The sequence below is a fragment of the Rhizophagus irregularis genome, chromosome 4 (genome assembly GCF_026210795.1).
Source record: "Rhizophagus irregularis chromosome 4, complete sequence".
Lineage (NCBI taxonomy): Eukaryota > Fungi > Glomeromycota > Glomeromycetes > Glomerales > Glomeraceae > Rhizophagus > Rhizophagus irregularis.
In genome coordinates this window covers 485,741-500,000 of record NC_089432.1, presented here as the reverse complement: position 1 = coordinate 500,000, position 14,260 = coordinate 485,741, and the positions used below count along the sequence as shown (strand labels likewise).

General features: G+C 27.6%; 4 protein-coding genes across 4 annotated transcripts; 3 read left to right on the top strand and 1 right to left on the bottom strand.

Annotated features, from left to right (window-relative positions):
• Nucleotides 1-2,022: 2,022 nt before the first annotated feature.
• OCT59_023484 (uncharacterized protein) lies at nucleotides 2,023-2,408 on the top strand (the record flags this gene model as incomplete). The annotated part of the gene is made up of 2 exons (XM_025325501.1): nucleotides 2,023-2,035; nucleotides 2,107-2,408. The coding sequence occupies 2 exons, from the start codon at nucleotides 2,023-2,025 to the stop codon at nucleotides 2,406-2,408; spliced, it is 315 nt and encodes a 104-aa protein (XP_025180853.1).
• A 3,062-nt stretch (nucleotides 2,409-5,470) lies between these two features.
• On the top strand, nucleotides 5,471-5,686 carry OCT59_023483 (uncharacterized protein; the record flags this gene model as incomplete). Its single annotated transcript, XM_066134721.1, has 1 exon — nucleotides 5,471-5,686. The coding sequence occupies one exon, from the start codon at nucleotides 5,471-5,473 to the stop codon at nucleotides 5,684-5,686; it is 216 nt and encodes a 71-aa protein (XP_065990817.1).
• Nucleotides 5,687-6,344: 658 nt separating this feature from the next.
• On the top strand, nucleotides 6,345-7,827 carry OCT59_023482 (uncharacterized protein; the record flags this gene model as incomplete). The annotated part of the gene is made up of 4 exons (XM_066134720.1): nucleotides 6,345-6,369; nucleotides 6,657-7,054; nucleotides 7,159-7,333; nucleotides 7,460-7,827. 4 exons carry the CDS (start codon nucleotides 6,345-6,347, stop codon nucleotides 7,825-7,827), a joined length of 966 nt encoding a protein of 321 aa, XP_065990816.1.
• A 4,691-nt stretch (nucleotides 7,828-12,518) lies between these two features.
• Nucleotides 12,519-13,994, bottom strand: OCT59_023481 (uncharacterized protein; the record flags this gene model as incomplete). Its single annotated transcript, XM_066134719.1, has 3 exons — nucleotides 12,519-13,091; nucleotides 13,224-13,318; nucleotides 13,568-13,994. 3 exons carry the CDS (start codon nucleotides 13,992-13,994, stop codon nucleotides 12,519-12,521), a joined length of 1,095 nt encoding a protein of 364 aa, XP_065990815.1.
• Between the last annotated feature and the right edge of the window lie 266 nt (nucleotides 13,995-14,260).

Here is a 14,260-nt window from a genome sequence, read left to right as displayed (position 1 = left end):
TTGAAAGTTGGTTTAACATTTCTTACCTGAAAGTCTGCACAATGGTCACTTATACAAGGTTTTTTTATTCGATAAGGAAGATCAGAAAACTACTGTATTAAATAAACGTAGAAAACAATCGCTATTGTGTCATTGTCAATAAACAAAGGGAATCATTGCATTACTTAATAATGTGGCTAATATTTCTTTTTAGCCACTGCATCGAGAAATTAAGTTTATAAAGTTATTTGTAAAATAAAATTCGTTCTCTGTTTATTCATATAAAAATTTAATAGAATTAAAATTGGTAACACAAAGTTCAAAAAACTTAACTTTCAATATAACTTTTTTCAAAAAAATAAAAAAAAATCATTAACAGCACGTTAATACTGTTGATTCTATGTTTAAGAAATGCAAATAAGCAATAATTATTTATGAATTTAGTAAAAAAAAAACAATTATTACGAATAAGTTAAATTAATTCATATGACGACATGCGAAATTAAAACTAGGCTAAACTTTTACGCAGTGTTGTACATGGGACATGTCCCACCAAAATTTTAATGTCCCGGACATTGTTCCGTCCATGTCCCGTCCATGTCCCGTCCAAAAATTGTCCAAGTTTACAATTTGTCTTATCAAGACAGCACCTAATGGGCTATAATTTATAATTAAGATCACGTGATTTTAATGTCCAAATGTCCCGGACATTGCTAAAATCTTTGGACGTGTCCTGGACTGTCCCGTCCCGTCCCGTCCATGGACATGTCCCGTCCCTATGACAACACTGCTTTTACGCGATGATTTTTAACCATCAAAATCTTAAAAACAAAAATTGCTAGTAAAATTAAAATGTCATCATAAATTGAACAATATAATTTATATGAGCAGATTAACACTATTTATGTTTTTATACTGTATAGTAACGCTCAAACATTTTCAACTAGTAATTTTTTCAAATCTAGTTATCATATTCAATCCATTCTAGAAGTTAAATTTTAATCAAGAGAGAATTTTAGAAATTTGGAATTGTTTAATTTGAAATAATAAATGCAATTTTCTAGTTGCTAAATTTGGAGCGTATCACTCATTAAATATAAACATGTGATTAACTATTTTTAGCTATTTTAAACTAAAATTAGGCATTTTTCGGCTATTTATTAGGATTTTAAATATAAAAAAATAAGTGAGTTTTGCTGGGTTAAATGACCTGGGTTAAATCACCCCCCTAAAATTTATATTTATATCGAATGTTTTGTTTCTTAATTGTAATCAAATAATTTGAAATTAAAACGCAGTAAGTAATTATTAAGGTAATATTCATGTCGGTAAAATTGCTGTCAGTATCGTAAAACTAAAATCATTTAAATGAAGTATAAAAAAATTTTGATATCCTAAGTATAGTAAAATTCATAAATAATTGAGTAAAATAAATAATAAGATATTTGGGAGACTATCAATAGGCAATAGACAAGGAGAAAATTTATTTTTAATATTTTCGGTTATTAGGCTAACTTTATTCACGTGGCAAGATTGACCGCCTCCTATTTCTTAAAAAAAGACAATAATAAATAATAACAAACACAAAAAAATGAATAAAAAAAAAAAGAAATAGAACAGAAATAGAATTATTAAATCAAATTTAATTATTTGATTATTATTATTTAACTAATATATTACTATGATGAATATATTTTTCTAAAATGAATCCCATACTCATACTCCTTTGATCGGGATGTGCGAATTTTTTTGTCAATTATAGATTGATTTAAACGAACAAAGTGAATCAAGTCAAGTCATAGCTTTTGGTAGAAAATCATTGAAAATCTAAGTTTTGAAATTATATATAACCACTGCCACCAAAATTTTGTTTTACAGAATCGGATTACTACGCTTAGAAAAAGAAGCAGAGGTTGAAACTTTAAACTCCCAAATTGACAACTACCCAGAATACTACTCTCTCAGGTCTATCAAACAACATTAACTAATATGAAACTTCAAAGCTTTTACCTTCTTACTGTCCTTTTCATGTGTTTCTATATAATGGACGTTAAAGGTAAAGTCCTTACATTCAATATGTTCTCCATATTCTTTTCTAATGATTCAACTTTTTGGTTAAATGTATAGCATTTACTGTCATCACGGCTTTGGAATTGGATCTCTGCAGATGTAGAATTTGGATAGAGGATTCAAATGGTAATCGCATAGCCGGTGACAAACACTACCATGATTGTAGTGACCATTCCTCTATTTCCTCTGATGATGATGACTATGAAACTATTAATTTTCCAAACCAAACGTACACAGTTCATGCTAAAGTTCAAGCTAGTTTCGAGAAACAGAAAGTACGAGGACCTTTTAATGAAGATACCTGTTATGGTATATATGGCAATGTTGATGATTGGACTTTTGATCAAACATCTTGTTAATTGTTTACTTGGATATTATCTCAGTATGTTTAAGATGTGAACCAATTAAATCTGTTTCTCTAATTGCATAATAATTCAAAAAATTTTACCGAAATTTCTCTGTGGCAAATTTAATGTAGTGTAATTCAAAACTATAATCAAATTACTCATTATAATAGCTTTCATAATTTTTATTATTATTTGCGAAAAATATAACTATATTTACCAATTTGGTAATACATTTTATAATAAAATTATTATTTAACTATTAAACATTTTTTCGAACTAATCTGTTATAATATATTTGAACTAACCCATTACCGGTTTTTACTCATTTCAATTATGGTATTGAATAATAAATTTACGATTCCATGATCCACATTCTTATAAATTTCTAAACTAGTAATTGATTCCCTTATAGGTGATTGGAGATACTCCTCCGCTGACAAAAACTAATTTTTTAAGGCCCCATAAAAAGTCGATCAATTTTTAATATTCCATCTTTTTTTCCACAAAAGGCTCATATTCCCTATAAGAAATATGTATACGGAAAGGATACGTTTTGTATACATTTTATGTACGTTTTTATAGATTCCGTATACAAATTCCGTATATTTAATAAGCAATTCATTTTTAAACATTTTTTAAAAAAACAAATGTATACGAAATGTATACGGAAAAAATTAATCATGCGGAATTTATACGGAATTTTTAAACTTAATATTTTTTAATTTTACAAAAATCCCGTATCATAACACGAGATCACGTGATTGTTTATTGTTTTGTTATGATACGTTTTTTGTTTTTATATAAACCCTTTTGGTGATTTTGATTTTCCGATCTTCCTTTCTGTCTTTCCTTTCCTTTCTCTTTTCTCTTGTCTTATTTTTTTTATTTTTTCTAAATTTTTCTTCTTTCTTTCTCATCCCCCTTTAAAAAAAAATAATTTTTTTTTCGTACCTCACTTTAAAAAATTTTTTTTTCCCGTCACTCTCCTTTAAAAAAATTTTTTTTCGTCACTCTCCTTTTAAAAAAAAATTTTTTCTTTTATTCCCACTCTTTTTTTTTTAAAAAAAAAATTTTCTTCTTTCTATTTCTATTTCCTCTTTATAAAAAGTTTTTTATTTTTCTAACTTTGATGTCCTCCCTTTAAAAAAAATTTTTTTTAACTTTCCTAACTTTGTTACCCCTCTTTTTAAAAAAATATTTTTTTTGATTATTTTTTATTCCCCTTTCTTTTTATTTATATTTATCCTTTTTTTTATTTCATAGGCCAGCAGATTTTTTTTTGAGAGAAGATTCAGTTTCTTTTTTCTTTTTGTAGATCAGTTTGGGAGTCCTTTCCTTTTTGTAGGATGGTTCAGGATTTTTTTTTTTTTTAGGTCAGTTCAAATTTTCTTTCTTTTTGTAGGTTGTTTCAGTTTTGTTGCTTCAGAGTCTTCTTTTTTTGTAGGTCAGTTTTGGATTTATTTTGTTGTTTTGGTTTCTCTTCATCAGACGCTTTATAATTCTTTTCTTTTATGTAGATCGTACATTCTGGAGTTCTCTTTCTTTTTTTGTAGGAATGCTGACCTTTGGTGACTTGGACGATTGCAGATACTATATGAGGGGGGGTTTGTTTCCAATTAAGTTAGACGTTCTTATGTTTCTTTCTTTTTGTTTTTTAGGTTGTTTGACTCCAAATGAACCTGATCTTATAGATAGCTTTATATGGAGGGGATTTTCATAATGTATTTGTATTTTGTTTATTTTTTATTTTTTATTTAATTTAATAAAGTAAAATTAGATTTATGTAAATACTGTAATACAAATAGTAATTCAATGACCAAATCGTATAAATTTTGAGAGATCAAATCGGGATCCATCCAAAATCCTGAAACTCGAAATCCCGAAGGTACAAAATCCCGACACTCTAAATCCTGAAATGTCTAAATTCTGAAATGTCTAAATCCTGAATTGTCATAATCCCAAATTGTCATAATCCCGAATTTTATAATCCCAACACCCCTATAATACTGATTTTCTTTATTTTATTAATAAATTTCAAGATTTTTCTTTTCGGTATTTTTCTTTTCGGGATTATGAAGTATTGGGCTTATGAAATGTCGGGAATTATGGCAATTCGGGATTTTGACATTTCGGGATTTGGATTATGTACCTTCAGGATTTCGAGTTTCGGGATTTCGTACCAAACCCATCAAATCATGTACAGTAAATTCCATATGAATCCCATGCAAATTCCGTATCAAAACCATGTTTTTAGTGATACGGAATTGCGCATTTTTCTGTATCCTATTATGGTACGTTATTTCTAAGGAAAAATATCGTATAAAAACTTTATAAAAAACGTATCCAATTTTTTTATAGGGATTTCCAGAATTAATCACCTTATATCACGGATCATTTTCCGTGAATAAATTCACGAAAGGCCCATTTTTACGGACTTTTTACAGAAATAACGGATAAAATATTTTATAGGAAGGACGTCGTTAACTGAGAAATATCAGACAGTATAAGAACCTAGTAGAGGATAGACAACAGGTTCCAAAAAATGATAACATACCCCAGTAAAAAGTCATCGTATGAAATTGTACAGTTTTATTTAGTTTTTGTAATTATTGTCCAATTTTCATTCAATATTTGTAGAGTACTAGAGTTTAATCAAATTTTGTTTTTACTAAAATTTAAATGTATAATTTTTGTAAGATTTATTAAAAGGTAATTACTTCAAATAACGGGTGGTTAAAATCACCGCAGTCACGTGATATTGTCATTATATGTTTATTATTATTAAATTTCGTGTTTATTGTTTAAAAATAGTAAAATTAATTTAAAGATGCTTAGTGCATTATCTAAATTTAGTAATGATACGCACTAATGAGATTTGATCTATTGTTTCATTTATTGTTTATTGTTTAATTGGCTTATGTCTTTTCTTACTCTCCATTACTCTCCCATTACTCTCCCCCATTAAACACGTTTAAATTATTATTTTGCTGAACACATTACTTTTCTCTATAATCTTTATCCTTTACACTTCAACTGTTTTATTCTTTCATTTGATTTTGCTATTATATACAAGTATGGATAAAGATAAACATAACCAAACATATGTATCTAATATCCTAAATGATCAACTAGAAGGTATAATGTCAGATGAATCTAATATTGAAATTAAAGTTGGTACTTCATTTTCTACATGGGAGGATGCAGAAATAAAGCTTAATCAATATGCTAAATTTGCTGGATTTTCCTTGAGAAGAAAACGCGTTGAATCTGATAATAATGGAATTGTGTGACGTCGAACATTTGAATGTTCTTTTTTGGGTAAACCTATTTCTAATCAAATAATTGATATAACTCATTAACGACAACGTTCATCTCGAAAAATTATGTGTCCATGGCATATAAATCTTACAATGCCTAAATCATCAACAGAAGTAAGCATCACGAGCATTACTGGTGAACATAATCATAGTATGATCACTGATATACATTTACACGCACCTTATCGCAAATTATCAAATGAAATACTTGAAAGGATCGAATTCTATGTTAATAAAGGAAATATGGGATCTAAACAAATATATCCATTATTGGTTGCAAGTTTTCCAGATCAGTATATTTATAAAAGAGATCTTTACAATGCAATTCAAAAGTTTAAATCACCACTTACCAATCGACATGGAGATGCTCAGAATATGATTAACAAGTTATTTGAGCTAAAAGATCAAGAACCTGGGTGGATTATTTACACAAGACTTGATCCTTTTGATAATCGTCTTGTGGGCTTATTCTGGATGTCTCCTAATCAGCATCAGTGTCTTTTGCGATATAATGATATTGTACAAACTGATAATACATGCCGAACCAATTGGTTTGATATGTATTTAACTCTTTTAGTCATAGTTGATAATAATACTAAAAGCCGTCTTGTTGCTCAATGTTTATCAGAAGATGAGACAATTGAAAGTTATGAATGGTTTCTTGATTGTCTTCTTCAAACAACTAATAATAATCCGCCTACTTGCTTATTTTCTGATGCAGATCCTGCTTTATTAAATGCAGTGACATCAAAATTCCCTGAATCACATCATTTTCTTTGCATTTTTCACATTCAAGAAAACCTACAAAAAAATTTAGCAGGTAAATTAGGCAAAAAATACCAATCATTTTATAAGGAATTTCTACATACCCGAAATAGTCTATTTGTGAATGATTTTCACTGGCGTTGGACACGATTACTTGAAAAATATCCACAAACTTAAGAGTGTCTTAATCGAACTTTGAATAATTGTCATCAAGCATGGGCAAGATGCTATCAAACTAAGTGTTTTACAGCGGGTATTCAAAGTACACAAAGAGTTGAAGTCATAAACCATTTAATTAAAGAAGGCACCGGTAGTACTACTTCACTGTGTAATTTACATATTCAAATTCAAAAATTATTAGACAATGAAGCACAATGGGCTCGACATAATGCATATCTTCAAAGTCTTCCAACTAACCAGGCACCCTCAATTATTGAACCCATATTTCCTAAGGTTGTTGAATTAATGAAGAAATATTTAACTCCTCATATTTTGTCAGTTCAACAACAACAAATTCTTGGTTCTTTGTTATATCATGCTAAGATTATTTCTAAAGAGTCAATTGATACAATAAAGGTATGAAACTTTAAAAATTTAGTGTTTTGAGATTTGTAACGAAGTGAAAAAAAAAGCCACTGATGTCATATAACTATATGCGAAATGTTACATTTCTTAATTAGGACGATGATCAATGTAACTATAATGAAGGATTTCTTGAAGATCATTTGGATAGACCGCAAACTTCTCTATTTTCTTTATTTGAAGAAATAGAACTGTCTGACATTATAGAAATTTGGGAACTTTATGGCCTTACCAAATCCTACAAACATTATATTATATTATTAATAGATGGTGGTCATTTATGTACTTGTTTGGCTATAATTAATTGTGGACTTGTATGTTCACATTATTTTCAAGTTATGATGAATTCAAAGGTGGCGAAATTTAACATTGGTCTTATTGCCAGACGATGGTATATAGAGGATATTCAAGATCAATACATTCAAGCAAATTTACAAGATGAAACTGTTGGAATAGTAACACAGTTTCAACAAGATGATAACAATACTGCTTTAGTAACTGATTTGCATATATTTAAGCAACTTAGAATACCAGACGTATTTACAAATAATATTAAACAATGTTTACAAAGGAAAGTTAAGTATGCATATGGGTTTGGAAAGATGAAGAAAGCTCTTAATTTAGCTCTTGATTTGGGATGTGAAAATGAAATTATTGATATGATTAATAAGTTTATTAATTGCAAGAAAAATATTATTAAAGATGCAAACAACGATGAAAACAATGAAGAAAATCTACAGATTTTAGATCCTATAGTTCAGAAATGACGTGGACGTCCACCAAATAAACGGATTAAGTCAGCCTCAGAGACAAATTCACGTCATGTTAGTACAAAAAATAGTGCAATAAATCCATCTGATCCTAACTTGTATGTACGTGAAGTGCAACAACATCCTCAGCAAGCGTCTTCATCAAGAACGCCTTTTAATGTACTTGATACCAATACTAGTAGTGATTTTAATACACAAAGACAAGAAAGGAGCGAAAATACATCAAATCGGAAAACCTATATATGTAAAGTTTGTGGGGAACCAGGTCACAATGCTAGGACATGTAATAAACAAAATCAATGATATATAGCCAATTAAATTTAGTTATAATATTGATTTTTGTACTTTGTCTTTTATTAAAAAAAATAAAATTTTTTTGATCGTAAAAAATGTCGAAGTCACATGATTTTATAATGTCACGTGATACCGGTGATGTTAACCACCGGTTATAGTTATAAAAATTCTTATTAAAATTTAAAATTTAAGACAATTTTTTAAATTTGTGGCTATTATTCAATTAATCATAATTTGTAAAATTTACTACATTCATATATTTTGTAAGAAATTTGTAAATTTGTAGTATAATTAGTATAAATTATTCGTCACCTTCACTATTTGAATCTGTATAACTGTTGTTTTTTTTTAAAAAAAAAATTAGTAACACATTTTATTAATTATTAAAATCAATAGATTTTTGATCATTCAGTTCCCGTGCATCTTGATCATTGGTTTGCTAATTATTAGAATTGCTGACAAATAATTAATAATTAATTATTCAGCACGAAGTGCCGAATAACTTATATTTGGGTAAATCAAGTTTGATTTGTTGATCCGGGCTCTGCAGAAGCCCGAGATCAACCAATCAAATTATAATAAGCTACCTTTAGGTAGCGTTAGCGAATAAGTGATTTATCCGGTATCCCGTGATTTAGTAAATATTGCCTGATACACGATTTACTGTATTATAACCATTTTATATATATATTTTGTTTTAATATTCAGATTTTTTTTTCTCATTCTTTTGGTATGTATTAAAGATAATAAATTATTGTAAAATTTTCAATTATCAATTTAATTTATAACTCAATTATGGTTAAAAAGTATTTATTATAAATTCGAATGTCATGATTTTATTAGAAATGAAAATAAATCACATTTCATATATTTTACATTTTATAGTCCTAATTCCCCTTTAAACATGAACTCTTGTTTACGTTTACAGTATTTGTTATGGCGAATTTTTATCACCGGTTTTCTCCATGTTTTTCGTTGATTTTTATTTCTTCGGGCTATATTTCATTGATCAGCATTATGGCTGTTTACGTAATGGATAATAAAACATGCCTATAATTTTATTTGCCATTAGATTTTTTGAATTTTTTTTTTCAAATTTAATTAATATACAAAAATTAGAATTACGTACAGTAATAGCACATGGACCAATCTAAATTAAGGAATCATTTATTGTAACTTTTGACATCTATTTTTATCAAAAATAGATTTAATTTTATATATTTAACTTTAATTATTTTTTAAGCATATGATAGTCATGATACCCAGAAATTTTTTTAAAAGAAAATTTTCTTTTTTAATACTACATATTTATGTATTTTGTAAGTATATTTGTGAGTATAACAGGATTCTTAATTCATAATAATCATTTATAATAGTATCGTCAAATTTCTGAGAACATAAGAAAATTACTATTGAATGTAATTATTAAATTATATTAATATAACGACTTTTGTACACCTATATAATAAGTTTTATTAGTATTATTTGTGAAGATATTCAATTCATACCTATTTGTCAACCAATTTCATCATTGAAGAACATGTTGATAAAAATTTTTCTTACAATCTTAAAATTTTTCAAAAATTAAGCTTGCATTAACATTTTTTTTTATTTAGATTCTATTGGAGCTTTTAAGTTTATTTAAATAAAAGGATGTTAAAATATATAAATTGTTTGAAATTTTACGTATGTTTACTATACTATAAAACACTGAAATTTGACAGACTTTTTCAAGAATTTGGAAACGTGACTGCTATTTATTGATGCAGACCAGTGCATCGGAAAAAATATGACCCGAAAAAATTCATTTTTTATTGTAACTTCTACTTTTGGTTAAATATTCCCTTTTTAACAACTCATTCGGGGCATATTGAATTAAAAAAAAATAAAACTTTTTTTTCGAAAAAAAATTTTTCAATAAAATAAATTTCTAAAATAACCAAATGGGAACTAACCTTGATAATTTAATTATATGTTTATTTCAATTATATTGCAGCACTGATCCTAAATTGAACCTAGAAGACATAATAAATAACAATTATATATAAAAGAATGTTAGTAAAAAAAATTCATAAAAAAATAAAATAAAAAAAAGGAAGGCAAAAATTTTTGGCAATACAATTTGTTGCAGCCCTTCATACTGTTCTAAAGCACCATAAAGGACAGTAATAGCTGAAAGTTAAATAATTAAAAAAAAATTCTGTAACCAGAACTAAATCAGCTATACTAACTTTGCCATCAAAACGTACACATGATCTGATAGCAACCATTATAAATATTGGTTAATATTTTTGATTGGCCAGATTGACCACATGATCACATGTTTATTTGTTTATCGAATCTCATTTTCAGTATAGGTTCGTTCCCTCGGTTCTTTCAGTCTCAAGGTATTTTTCTTTTTTTCTTTTATTTTTATTTCTAACTTATATTCTTACACTTTATCTCTATTTCAGTGTTTTTAGGTTCTTTAGTCCTTCCAGTTTTGAAATTAAGGTTCAGTTATTTTCCACTTTACGTTTTTGTTTCTTACTCATTATTTTATTTTTTTTTATTTCGTTTCTGTTTCATATTTCATTTTCACTAATTTTATTTCATTTTTTTAGACCTTTTAGTTCTTTTTTGGTTCTACAATTAATAAAGGTATGTTTTTTATTTATTATTTTTTTTTATTTCATTTCTATCTTATATTTCATTTCTTACTAACTTCATTTTTTTTTTACTTTATGGTTTTATTTTTTACTTGGTTTCCTATCATTATTTTTTGCTCACCAACCTCGTATATCATGATCATTTTTTTATTTTTTGTCTCTCATCATTTTTCACCTCCTATTACTTCTCATTATTCCATACTTTTGATCTGCCATTATTTTCTATTACATCTTTTCATTTTCCATTATTTCTTTTTCTCTCCTGTTTACTTCCCATCATTTCTTTTTGTCTCTCATCGCTCCTTTTCGTCTCCCATCACTCCTCTTCATCTTCCCATCAATCCTTTTTGTCTCCCATCACTTCTCTTCATCTCCCATCATGTCCTAGTATTTCTCTTTTTTATTTCCTACCATTACTCCCTTTCGTCTCCTATTACTTTCCATTACTCCATTGTTATTTCATTTTTTTTATTAGCATTTTTCTCCTTGATCATTGTAATTTACTTATCTTTTTATTTATTGTTATTGTTTCTTTTATTTGTTTTACTTCATTAAAAATACATTGATTTTTTTCTTTAAAATCGTAAATATGTGACTTAAATTTTAATATTTGCAAATAAAATTTCATTAGATAAGATTATTTATAATAAATATGTTTGCAAAAAAATTTTTTTTTTAAAATATCTTTTGCGATAAAATTTTAATTTAGCCGATCAAAAATTAAAAAATCCGATCAATAAATTTACTCTATATTGTACATCATGTGGCATATTTGAAAAAAAAACCCCAGGCGACAATCTCCCTTAAATTTTTATTATTTTACTATTTTAACTTATAATAAACCGAAATCTCCATTTCTCTATACTTAATTTACTCATTATAAATAGAAATCATCATTTATTCATTTTATTAATTTATTTATTTTAACGAAGCAAAAGGGAGATCATATTTATAAATTGTCCGAAGCGTTAGCGAAAGACTATTTACTGTACTAGCAAAATTTGGGTTAACCCCCCTGTCACAATCGACAATTTTATTTCTTTTTTTGAATATGTATCACAATTTATGTAACACTTCCTGTTTGACCCCTGAAATATGCTAAATAAATGTAGATCGCGAGTTATGCAACGCGAAGGATTTAAACGGTTTTCGTTTTCCTAGTACATAGTAATATGAGACAACCGACCTAAATAACAATTATGTAAAATCTGCATGAACTTATGAGGATAATTGATAATAATTTAAAAAATCATTTAATAATATAGAGTGTGTTATAACATATTTATATGATTTTATATATAATTTAAACTAATCCCTATAAAAAAAGAAAATTCGGAATTTGTCCTGAAAAGTATGGAAAATGTCCGGAAATTTTCCGTGCGTCCGGAAAACATTCGGAAACGGTCTCGTTTTGGAACATTTTCCGGACGCTCGATTCTGGACAAATTCCGGACAAATTCTGGAGTGTCAAGAAAATGTCTGGAATTTGTGCGTCCGGAAAATGTTCCAAAACGTGACCGTTTCCGAATGTTTTCCGGACGCACGGAAAATTTCCGGACATTTTCCATACTTTTCAGGACAAATTCCGAATTTTCTTTTTTTATAGGGAATCTAAATTCTTTATTTAAAAATTTTTTAATGATATAGGGGGTAAGAACTTTAATTTTATAAATAATATGATAATAATAATAAAATTAATATTATATTAATGATAAGATATAAAAAAAAAGGAATCATATTAGTTTTTTAAATATTATTTTGTCTAGGTTTAATTCGAACATTTAATTCAGGGAACGCTCTAATAAGCACAAATTTAGTTTTCAAAGGAGTATCTTTAACTACTAATTCAATATCCAATTTATGATATATTAAAGCTATCATACATTTAAGTTCAATATAAGACAATTTCCTACCAGGACAAACTCTACGACCCCCACCAAATACTACGTGAGGCATTAACTTTTCACTCTTTTTGTTATTAAACCATCTTTCAGGATTGAATTTTTCAGGTTCATCCCAATATACTTCATTATTATTTATACCATGAATATTTATAATATATTGTGTTCCTTCAGGCCATACGAGACCTGCCACAATATCCTTTGCGGTACTATTTCGTGCAGTGTAAGGTGCTGGTGTATATATTCTAAAGATCTCTTTAATTATTGCTTCAGTATAAACAAGTTGTGATAAACAATCTAAATCTAAGCGACGATCACCTAATTTTTTAAAGAATAAATCCAATTCATCCCGAAGTTTTCTTAAAACATTTGGATATTTGTCCAAAAAGTAAACAACAAAAGTAAATAAATTGGCAGTCTAAAATGCAAATAAAGCGTTAGTTACACTCATCGCTAATGTCACGTGATTGTCCGGCGCTACAAAAATTTTGGCCCGTGACATTCAATATAATTCCTGAGCCATAGCGATAAAATATAAATATGTATTTACCGTATCAATTCCTGCAACAAATGTCTCCCATAAATTTCCGCGAACTTCTTCATCAGTTAATGGTCTATTTGTATATACTTCATCATAATATTTCACTTCACAAATATCTCGATCAGTATAAGCGGTTAACATCGAGGTTAACATATCAAATCTTAATGGTTGATTTAAAGGTGTATATTCAATTTCTCTTCTTCTACTTTTAATGAGTTCATCAATTTTACTAAACAACCAATCACGATTTTGTAAATGTTTTTTACTTTCATTACTTAAAAAAGGAAAATATTTTCTAATGAAAGGCGGAACTATAATAAAGAAATAAATTCCAATAACTAAAGTTTTAATACTTTTAAAAAACTTTGTAGCATCCTTTAAATCATTAATAGATTTTCTTGGTTTTTTATTTCTAGATAATAATAATTCATTATAATGTGCTTCAATAGCGTGAACTCTCATTCCTGTAGTGAAATGAGTAATTGAATCTGTTGTAAACCTATGAGACCATTCTACAATATTAGTTGTAAAATTTCCATCATCATCTTCTCCATCTTTCCAATAATCCATCATTTCTTCAACCAAATTTTGTGTCCAAATTACTGAATATTTAGAAAAACTTGGTGTAAGTAAAGCTCTAGAGATAAAATGTCGGTTAAATTTCCAAACATTTACATTATGATTTAATGCTATTCCTTTTCCTGCCACGTCTAATTCATCTAATCCTGAAATATATGGAATACGTCTCATATATTTTGAATTTAATGAATGATCAAACATATTTTGTATATATTCATATTTACTCAACATGATAAATTTTTGTGAACCAAAATATATTTCAAATATATCACCATATTTTTTTTGCATTCGTTCAGTATATTCAGCAAATTCATCGAAACCACGATCTATAATATTTCCAACAAAGGGTAACGGAAGTGGTCCAGGTAATGGATTTTCACGCGTAAAATATTTATAATAAAAACGACATGTATATACTATAATTAATGTTAAAAAAATTAAAAACGTGTTATATAATCCAATTGAAA